Source organism: Fulmarus glacialis, unplaced genomic scaffold, assembly GCF_000690835.1.
Source record: "Fulmarus glacialis isolate BGI_N327 unplaced genomic scaffold, ASM69083v1 scaffold34276, whole genome shotgun sequence".
NCBI lineage: Eukaryota > Metazoa > Chordata > Aves > Procellariiformes > Procellariidae > Fulmarus > Fulmarus glacialis.
The window spans coordinates 1,575-12,516 of NW_009219330.1; the positions used below are offsets into that span (position 1 = coordinate 1,575).

Consider the following 10,942-nt stretch of genomic DNA (forward strand, 5'->3'; position numbering starts at 1 on the left):
TTCTTGTTCAGAAGATCTGCCAGGACTGGTCCAATGGAGAGTTTTCTCAATTTGAATTTGTATTTTGGTTTGACTGCAAACAAATAAGCTTGCCTGAGAAGCGATACAGCTTGAAGTATCTGCTTCTTGAATTTTTTGTAAAACCTCAAGAGGGAAGCAAAGAGATCTTTGAGTATATTTTGCAAAATCCTGCTAAAGTCCTTCTAGTTTTTGATGGTTTTGAAGGGTTGCACGATCATGAGTATTTTCCTCGTTGCTTGTTCAGCCAGCCTGAAAAAGACTTGTACAGTATAAAGGAGCTGCTTTCAGGACTCATCCAAAAAAAGATACTCAATGGTTGTACTTTATTACTTACAGCAAGACCAAAAGACAAGGTGTACCAGTATGTGTCCAAAGTGGATAAAACTATTGAAATAGTAGGATTTTCCCCTCAGCAGAGAGAATTGTACATAACCAAATACTTTGAAGGATTGCCCTACCGTGATAATGCACTGAAATTAATCAAAGAGTGTGAGTACTTGTTCAGTCATTGTTACAGCCCTCTTATGTGTAGATTTGTTTGTTTCCTCTGTGAGACAGTACTTGAAATAGGAGACAAAAGCCTTCCTTCAACTCTTACTACAGTCTTCCTGAAATTTGTTCAGCAAAAGATAATACCTATGCAAACAGATGTTACAGCCATGCAAAATCAAGAGAGTCTTGCTACGCTAGCCCGTATAGCCTGGTATCTTGGAGAAAAGCACCAAAGTGCCATGAAAAGTGATCTTCTTCCTTCTACGCAAGTTAAAGAGTTTGCTCTGAAATATGGATTTTTCCTGCCATTTGCATTCCCCAGACATTCAGATAGCGGAGAAGAGGAATTTGGGAGCACATTCTCTGATTTTGTCATTCAGAATTTCTTGGGTGCGCTTCACCTTATGTTAGCAGAAGAGATCAAGGATAAAAGTCTAACGAAGTACCTGTCTTTTCCATCCAAGAAGAAAAAAACTTGTAACTGGTTAGATTTAGTGCCTCGATTTTTGGCTGGATTATTGTTCCTCCAGGATGACCCCTACTTCTGCTCCCTTTCAAATAAGGATGTAAAACAATCAACCAAGAAGCAGAAGACACTTTTGAAATATATTAGAAGGCTGCAAATAAATGAGCTCTGTCCAGAGAGGTTACTGGAGCTTTTACATTGTATTTATGAAACACAAAGCAATTATCTTTTGCAGCATGTGGCCTTAAGGCTCAAGCCAGACCTGTCTTTTCTGGGCGCAGTTCTTACACCGCCTGATATCCATGTACTGCACTCTATTTTAAAAAGGTCAAGAAAAGAGTTTTCCTTGGATTTGCGAAACAGCAGCATTGACATGCAAGGGCTAAAAGACTTGGTTGGCCTAAAGAATGTGGCATCGTTCAGGTTGGTCATTCTTTGTAGATAGTAGTGTCATTCATAGGACTGTATGTAGATGACACTTTCGTGCAACAACAGCAGTCATATCTGTTGATTTTGCATGTTTTGTCACTTCACAGGGCCTCTCTCAGTGATACAGTCAGGCTCTGGAAATCTTTAAAACAAACAAAAGACTACGAACTGCTGAGAGCATCAACAGAGAAATTTGTTCTTGATCCCTTTAAGGCAAAGACAATGAAGGACGTCAGTGACCTTTCAGACCTTGTAGAGATGCAGGAGAAGATGATCAATTGGTAGGCTTATTTATGATCAAAAGTCCTCTTAATATACTAACAAATTAAGAAAATGGGGGTTCATTGACAGTGCTGGAGAATGGACTCCTCTGCTTGTACAAAGGAGGAGTAACTAAGGCAGTGCAAGCTCTTGTATCGTCTCAGAGTGGTCTCCTACCCTGATGTGTGGTGGTTGTCATGGCAGGGAGGAGCAATGACAGCACCATGCAGAATATTTATCAAAACTGCCAATAAAAAAGCCAGCTGTCACTTTTTTCCTTCAGATTTCTTTTTAATCTCTGAGTATGCTATCTTCCAATTGCTTTCAGTTCCATAACTTGGGCTAACTGATTTTCCCCCCTTCTAGCACCTGGGCCATAAATGAAGGCTTGTTTTGCATCAGTCACAAACGACCTTTAGCTCAGGAGGTAAAAGCTTGTGTTAGTGATCTATACACCCTGTATTTCATCCCTGCTTGTGATGTGGCTAGGGGATTGGTTGCAATTAAAAGATGCATAAGTAAAGTATTTTGGTGGTTGTTTTTTAAATAAAAATGGTGGCTTCCATTTTAACACAGGCAGAGCATTTTGATTAAAATATACACAAAATAAGTTTCGTGTTTGACAGAAAATACTTCATATAGAAGAATGTATTTTTAAGTTTTATTGGAAAAAGAGCAAACGACTGCACTATGAAAGGCAATTATCAGACTGAAATTAATTGAATGAAGGAAGGTTGGAGCAGAAGTTATTCTGAAGTTTCCTGATTCCTCAGTTAATGCCGCAGTGGTTTATTTCCTGTAAAAGTTTACTAAGAAATTATTTTTAAAGCACTGTTTTGGTTGCTAAAATATTTCTCATACTCTGGTTCTACTGTGATTTATTTAGTGTGCAAGATGCATCTGGTTGCAGCAGCTATGAAATTCCTGCCATCAAAAACCTCAGAAAACTAGAATTTGCGTAAGTGATATACCTCTCTGTTGATTGATATATGATTACATTTAAGACTGAGAAGAGTCATGGATATTGGCTGCAGTCATTGAACTGATGTATAGTTAGTTTATGGTAAAGCATTAAGTAAGTATTTTGCTTTTCTCAACTAGATTTATTAAGTTATGGCCAAAACTCAAAAAACGTCATTTCTGGTTCCAGTGATACAGATCAACATGATTGTATCAATTTTGTTTGATGTTACTACAAGTTAGCTCCTTATCACCAGAGGTAGATCTTGTGCCACAAGGTATAAAATATCTTGATCATGATCCAACGACCTGGGAAATATTTTTTTCCACCAGAAATGCTCAACTTTTCTATCTGAGTCTTCTGATGTAGTTTTCTGCCCTATCAGAGCTTAGACCGTGAGACAATAAGGTCAGAGAATGCCTCCCAAATAAAATATTTAGCACTGTTTTCCTGGAAGAAGGGAGATTGACTTGGAAACACTGACTTTGAAAATGAGGTGTAGTAATGTTTCTTTTTTCCCACAAACTGTAAATAGCCTCCAAGGCTATTCTATTGCTTAAAATATCCTGCTATAGTGTGTGAATTAATTTGGGCAGAAATTACACCAGTGCAATGGAGAACTCTCATCCGGGTCTTCATCTGTTTCCTGTTCTTCGCATCTGACCCAGTCTAGAACTGCTATGCTTGGCCTCACTTCTGATTTAATGCTGCTTTCTCTTCTTGCTTCCTCTCCTACTCTCCCTTTATTTTAAACGTTTGGTTAAAATTCTGATCCTTTTAATGAGGCTGAACTTGTTCTGATACCAAGGAAACTCCAAATAAGAGGTTAGCGTCTGAGGGATAAATGCTTGGAGCTGCAATATTAAAGTTCAATTTATGCTTTAATCTGCAGTAAAATGTTGATCTTAAGTTAGTCTGAATTGCCACTAGTTGGGAAAAGAAAAAGAAGATAATTTTTTTTTCATCTCCATTATCAAGATTATAATACTTAAAATGAAAAACCTGAAAAAAACAGAAAAAGAACAGAAACGCAGGAATCTAAAACAAGTGAGATGAGTCTTGCAAAGAGTAATAAAAAAGTGGCAAATGCATGTAGTGCTGCTTCTGTACAAGCAGCTCTGCTCTGTCTGACTTTAGCCTTGTGGGGTCCTCATCTGGAGGCTTCAAAGCAGAAATCTTTGCTGCAGATTGTAGGGAATGGCTGCTGCTAAAGAGTGTAAACTAGCTTGCATTTGGGGCTGCAGGGGAAGAACTTAACAATTCATAACTTTTGCTGTTTCTGAGCATGTGAAAAAACTGCTGCATGTCTATATTTATTTTCTTCCAGTCTGGGTCCAGTATGTGGCCTACAGGGATTCCTAAAACTCGTGGAAATTCTTGCCGCATTTCCATCACTTCAGCATTTAGAGTGAGTAATGCTAAGGATTAACTTTGCTAATGTTGCAGCCCTTGATGATGAGGGAGCTCATGTACCCAAGAAACATTTTATTTGCCAACAAGACTACTTGCTTTGATGAACAAGCTGAACAACAAAAGCATTCAGCAAATATAACCGCAGACTAAAAGATAGCGCTCTTCATCTCCCTTAAGACACTTGGTAGTGGTTCGTTCAATGCCCCTTCAGTCACTTCTCCGTGTGTTCCTTAGTGGCTAAAAGCTTGTGGGAAAGGTTTAGTACGAGCCCACGGGGTGCTCCCCCTTCCTGCCACAGCACTGATCAACACTGTCTGCGCATTACTTATTTCTTCATAACATTTCCATAACATGCCCGACCTCCAGGCTCCCTCGTGGTGAGGTTTCTGAGGGACTCACGGTCGTGTCTGCCCCAGGAGAGAACAGGCTCCCTCCTGAACCAGAAGCAGTGTTAAATTTGGGTGTTAACTTCAGTATTTGTGCCAGTGCTGTGCACCTTCCAGTGTCAATGAACATCCTGAACTTCTGGTAGAACTTGTAAGACATTGAGCTTTGTGGATTTGATTCATATAAAAGATAGATCTAAAAAAAGCCATACTCTGCTAGTATCTGGTTTTGTTCTGCCCACGTATTTTCACGCGGTCTTTGTCCCTTCCTTTACCAGGAGCAGTATTAGAAATAGCGTTTTACGAACTCCAGTTACTATTTATTCTCTCGTATCCATGACAAACCCGCTGTCTCTGAATTTTAAGCTTCTTTACACTAGAAACAATTGTAGCAACAATAGTCAATATTCTGTCATCATCTCTGTGGGAAGATTACTGGGTTTTGAGAGGGTCTTTGGCCTTACTGGCTCAGCCCATTGGCCATTTGTCTGTATTGTGTCTGGCCTTTTCATGATATTTTGGGATAACAATAAAGCTCTAAAATTGGAATGAGTCCGATGTATCCCAGCATTGTCTGTCAGATTAGAAGGCGATCCAGTATCTAAAATTGTGACTATCTAAAACTCTTTCCATCTGGATACCTGAATGAGGAAAAACTTCATTTCTAATACTCCCTATCTGGAGAAGGAGCTGTTTAGGCAGGGATTTACAGCATCTGCTGGATTTTGTCAGTTCTGTATTTCTGTGTGCACAGGAATCTCATTTCAGCATAGCTGGAAGACAGCTATTTCGTAACCATTTTAATAATCTTCAGTGTATGGTAGAACCAAGGCATTAAGTGCTTCCATTTGCATATCAAAGGAAATGGGTCAAGCCATTCAACTAGTAAAAAAAAAAAAATTCTTAAATTTGGGAAGCAGAAAGCTGCTCATCAGAGAAGCTGTAATTTCTGTGATGCTTCTTGCTGATTGAGGCTACTGCAGAGAAGGAGCTTCTCAAGATATATAGAGTGGTCTCTGAGGTGAATAAACCATACAAATTTAGATTAAAAGGAAGCTAATTCTCTCTTTGTCATGACCCAGCCTTGATGCTCTGAGTGAAAATGGCATAGGAGATGAAGGAGCAAAGAGTCTATCTGAAGTCTTTCCAACCCTGACATCACTGGAAACATTAAAGTAAGTGCAAGGTTAACAGTTCTGGAAAATAGATTAATAGATTAAGCCTAGAGCCTTAAGGGACTGTGTGTTAACAATTATGGGCATAACTAACCTGTGGGCGTGGAAGACCGATGAGTCTATGGACATGCTTAATCTGTACATTCATTAGAGGAATAGGTTAATCCTATGGCAATTCCTTATTTCCCTTCAAGGGCCATAATTTGTCTTTCTCCCTGCATTTAGTCTAAGCAGACTGTCCAAATTATATAAAAAAGATAGCAAAAATGAATTTTCCTCACGTTGTAATAAATTAGAATAAATGTGTTCAACTAACAAAGCGATCTCACTTACTGTAGCTTATCACAGAATAAGATAACAGATGTGGGTGCAGAGAAACTAGCTACAGCTCTTCCTTGCTTGTCTTCATTAAAGACACTAAGGTAAGTAGTTGTATCCTGTTCAGTTGTTTTGTACAACATACCTTGCTATCTCTGTCAGAAATTACTGAACATGGAACAAATATGTACACTGTGCAGCAGCCAAGCTTTTTTCATTCTTGCATAAAGCCTTTAGGGAGAAGAGAAGAGGAGAGAAATGTATTACCCAGTGTAGACATACAGAAGGATATCTCAGGAATATAACAAGGCCTGTACTGATTTTTAAATCCAATCCATAATACCCACTTATGAATAATACCCTGTACAAATGTGTACCCAGGGCCATGCTCTATTGCAAGCTTATGCGGAGCTTGCTAAGCGCAGTTCTAAGCCCTGAGCCAGCAACGAGGTGGTGTGTGTTTGCTGATATGGGACCAATGATCCATCCCACTTCATTAAAATGTCTGGCATAGGCCTGAATGAAGTATCTCAGTAGGGAATGCAAGAAACGGTGGTGTGCAATTCTGGAATAATTTGCTCACATGGAAATCTTTTGAGTGCTGTGCCCCAAATCTTTGAGCTTCATTTTCTTGCAGATTTTTAATTTGGTCTAACGTAGACAGAAATGTTCTTATTATTCATTAAGAATCTAGACCTATTTTTGCTGTAGCTGTGCTAGCTGAAGAAGGGATGTGGCCATTTGCCTTACTTGATACAGAAAATATGAAACTGTGTTTTAAATATTAACTGCAAATAGATAAGGATTAATTGGAAGTTAAGATGTACCAACCATATCTGAAATTCCTTGATTTAATATATAATCTGTTTACATTATCCATTATTCAATTGTGACTCTACCGGTTTGGTTTTTTGCAGCTTATACAATAATAGCATTTGTGATTTTGGAGCAGAAAATCTTGCGAAAGTTCTTCCTGCTATGGCATCTTTAAGAGTGCTAGAGTGAGTATGAAATCTTTTGAGATGGCCCAGGAAAGCTTAGTTGCCTGGATACTGAAAATTCAAATCTTCTGTCCTCGGGGTAGAGGAGACAGAAATTGAGGAAGAAAATTTCAGGGAAATTTCACAGGGAAAATGTGATTATGCAGAGTCCAGAGAGTCAGTGGTTAGAAAGGATTAAAAAAAAAACTGAAAAATCCATTTTAAGGTGGGAGAATAGGGTCATGGGGAGTTGAGGAAGGACCTTGGGTACATAGAATAAGGAATCCCTCAGATGAACTAACTTAATGAAGTTCCAGTTTGACCTTTTGAGTATTTTATTACAGGTTTTTTGAGTCAAGGATCTATTTTGGTTTTTTCTTTCTTCCCCCACCTGCAGATAAGCCCGTATAGTATTTTTGATTTTGAATGAAATGTTTGATTATACCGCTATATGATGTGATCTGGATGAACAACTTTTTTTTTTCCTCAGTGTTCAGTATAACAAAATAACTGGTGTTGGAGCCCAGCAGCTGACTGACAGCCTACGAAAATGTCCCCATATAAAGAACTTGGTGTAAGTCTCTTGATATGCTGTTTGCTGCATCTTTGTTCTGTAAATTGGGTTAGAATTCATGCCAAAGCTGTGTTCTGTATTTGTCAGATTTATAAGAGGCACAAAAAAAGACATCACCGAAATACAAAAGCAGTCACAGAAATGTTAAAAATGTTGTCTCTGGTTTCAGCTGTATTAATTCCCTATTGTCCCAGGCAAGCAAGCTTGTCCTGCTTTAAGCATAGTTTACATTGAGCCTCCTTTTGTTAATCTTCTACCCTCCCAGAGTACCTGACCTACTCTGTGCTGCAGGACTTGTATTTGAAGGATTAACAACGAGCAGCCATCATTAGAGGTTAAATAGACTGAAGCTGCCAGTACACATTCAGGGGAAGGGAGTTTGATAGAAAGCTAAAGCACAGTTATGGACACAGGACTGTAGTGTGTCCAATAACCAGAGTCAGCCAGGTTATGGGGGAGACAACTGCTTTCTTCTAAATGAAAATGCATTTTCATTTGTTCCATAGCTTATACACTTTTATAGAATGATGTTCAAAAGGGAAAGACAACTTTAAAAAAAACGAAACAAAACACATATGTACCAAAAAAACTATGAAGCAAATTACGCTTCTTAAAATCTCTTTCCTTTCTGAATTTGCCCTTACAGGATGTGGAATCCCACCATTCCCTATGGAGTTCTTGAACACCTTCAGCAGCTGGACTCTAGGATCACTGTGTAGATTCAGGTGATCCCACAAAGGTAATATAAACCCTGGCTTTCTGAAACAACAAGATTTGTTTTTGTGGCAGCTGTTAATTCTGGTCTCACTGGCAGCACGCACAGTAACAGTACCAACGCATGCATGGCTAGGTAGAGAGATGCAGCCCTAGAGTGGCACAGATCAGTATCACATCAGGCCTCCTTTCCCCGCACTGACCTTGCATCCCCCATCTCCCTGGCACCAGCACTAGCAGACTGCAAGAGCTGCATCAACAAGAATGGACTTCTTCTAGGACTCCTAGTTCAGCCCAGTTCAGTGACTGGCAGCTGGCCTGCTTACCTTCTCTTTTCTGTTGCAGAAAACTAAATAGCTCTGTGTACTTCTTATGTTTAATAGATTAGTTCTGTACTCCTTAGAGATTATTTTGTGTTAATTTTTAGTAAGTTCTTTCACTTTTCCTTTGTTTAATACAAATCCTCAGCAGCTGCTTATCTCGCTGTGAAACTGTGCCTATTCTGGACTCGGAGCAAACCACTGGTTCCTACATTCCTTGTTCTCAGTCTGGTTTGTGTGCTTGAGCCACTGGCAGTCACTTTTACTTCATTGATTCTGCCTGCAGTTTCAAGGATCCTTGAAATAATTGTATCGTTAGCAATTTGCTAACAGTTTGCTGATGATCACCGGGATCTGACTGCTTGACGCTCCTGGACTGAAGGAGCTGCAGCAGGCATGGGAAATTAGGGTTTTGTGTAGGATTTCTGCTCCCAATTTTCTGCCATGTGGTCCTCTTGTTTTTAAAAAAAATTATACAGGATGCATCAGTGAAATGATCCCAGTGAAGAATAAGAAGCCAGAGTCAAGCCAGACACCAGATGCCCTCCAGCTTTCTTTCAGATGGCAAAGAACACATTGCAGAGTGATCACCACCTGCTTGAGCTGTGGTTTGAATGGTCCTGGCAATGGCTGCAGTTGCCAATGGCTTCCTAAACCACGCAGTGAGCCAAGCTTTTGCATGACTCTTGCTCTCAGTGGATGTAGATCACCGGATGTAGACTTGGCTATATGTATGGCACTGATCAGGCTACAGGTTGAGGAAGACTCAGGTGCCATAGCAGCTTCACAGACTAGCTTTATACAGCAACAGTGAAAAAATGTAGTGATCCTTAATAGCCTACAGTACAACTAACTCTTTGTCTTGTTGAATAACCATACCTACTTGGGAAAGAAGACATTAGGGATATGAACACTGCCAGGAACCTTACAAAAGCAAAGCTTTCTCTAACCTCCTGTGTCTGTTATTTAAGGGGAGCATGCAAGAAGAGTGTTTGAACATGTAGGTCTGCTCCCAAATGATCTCGGTTTTCCTCTGGACATAGAGCAATGGCAGTCAGTGAGACTGAGCTCCGCTCTGTGAAAGTCAGCGATTCTTGGACAGTGGTCATCTTTCACACCAAGCAAAAGATCTGTTTAACACAGCTCTGCATAAACAACCCCTTGCATTTTCCTCCACTGCTGTTCTCTCATGATTGCAGCACATGCCTGTGGCACCAGTAACCACATTAGTATAGTATCTGAGTACGTGAGGAAACATTCGTCATCTTTAGCACTGAGGATTAGTAGCAGCAGGAAATCTGGATCCTCCCAAACTTGAAACATCCAGCATCTACCAGACACTGTTGTCTATCTTCAGAGCACATCAAATATATGGGTTTGGAGATGTTAAGGGAGATTAAGCTGATGGGCATACATCTAATATTCTGTTTTCATCATTTCACAGGTAACACAAAGAAGAGGGGAAGGTGTCCTCTGTGTTTTCCTATCTTCTTGCTGCTTTATGAATTGGTGGCTGATTTTCATGATGGTGGCAAAATGGAAAAAAAGTCACATTTAAGCTTCTGGATGATGCTTGAAGTGGGTGAATGATGGAGTTCAGATTTTATAAAGACCATTTAAAACACTATTCAAAGACGCAGTTGTGTTTCTGCTGAAGTGATGAAGAGTTAAGCAACATCAAGTTTCAAAGATGAAGAGTATCTGGATATTGTGATCACCATTAAAGGTGACCAGGAATCACCAGGATATTGATAGTATAAAATTCCATCATCAATTCATCAAAGAGTGGACTGCAAGCTGCTGGACCTGCAACGTCTGAAGTAGTGACAGATCAAATTTAATTGTTTGATGGTGCCAATGGTAACTGCGATCAAATTCAGCTTGATGATTTTGGACTTCCAAAGCTCAATGTTACAGATTTCACCTGTCTGTCTGGACTGATTTGAAGCATTAGGGTCAGGAGCATAAATAAGAATGATCAGTCTTAGAAAACAGTCCAATATTGTAAGATTATCACGAGAATCTAGAAGTGGCTCTTTTCTTGATGCTAAGGGATATGCTGTCTTAAGGGATAGAAAGATAGTTTTCTATCACTCTCGTTACTGAATCCTTCAAAAAGATTAGGAAAAAAAGAAAGAAGTAAAGAGAAGAAATTAATTAGAACTGGAAAACTATTAAGGATTTTTCTGACATTATCACAGAAATCCAAATGCATAGCTTCAGTTTATTGCACAAAAATCCTTGAAGTGACAATCTTCAAAGGTTTTTACTCTGTCTCAAATGAGAACTTTAATTTTTTTTTTCTTCATTCATATACCTGGATTGGGATTTAGTTTCTCACTTGCAGGTGGCAGCATAAATGTACAAGCACCTATTTTGTACTTCACAGTGAAATCACTACTGTGTGTTGTTTATGTGGCCTTCTTTTAGAG

The 10,942-nt window shown here is 39.4% G+C and overlaps 1 protein-coding gene across 1 annotated transcript in view; it reads left to right on the forward strand.

Moving 5' to 3' along the window:
* LOC104078628 (MHC class II transactivator-like) overlaps positions 1 to 8,195 on the forward strand; it is a gene marked incomplete at its 5' end in the record, with an annotated part of 9,035 nt that extends 840 nt beyond the window's left edge. Inside the window, 9 exons of the mRNA XM_009580332.1 lie at positions 12 to 1,402; positions 1,516 to 1,689; positions 2,556 to 2,627; positions 3,958 to 4,038; positions 5,512 to 5,604; positions 5,943 to 6,026; positions 6,840 to 6,923; positions 7,393 to 7,476; positions 8,123 to 8,195. Of these exons, the coding sequence (XP_009578627.1) occupies positions 12 to 1,402; positions 1,516 to 1,689; positions 2,556 to 2,627; positions 3,958 to 4,038; positions 5,512 to 5,604; positions 5,943 to 6,026; positions 6,840 to 6,923; positions 7,393 to 7,476; positions 8,123 to 8,195 (2,136 nt within the window). The remainder of the gene's footprint in view (positions 1 to 11; positions 1,403 to 1,515; positions 1,690 to 2,555; positions 2,628 to 3,957; positions 4,039 to 5,511; positions 5,605 to 5,942; positions 6,027 to 6,839; positions 6,924 to 7,392; positions 7,477 to 8,122) is intronic.
* Positions 8,196 to 10,942: the final 2,747 nt, after the last annotated feature.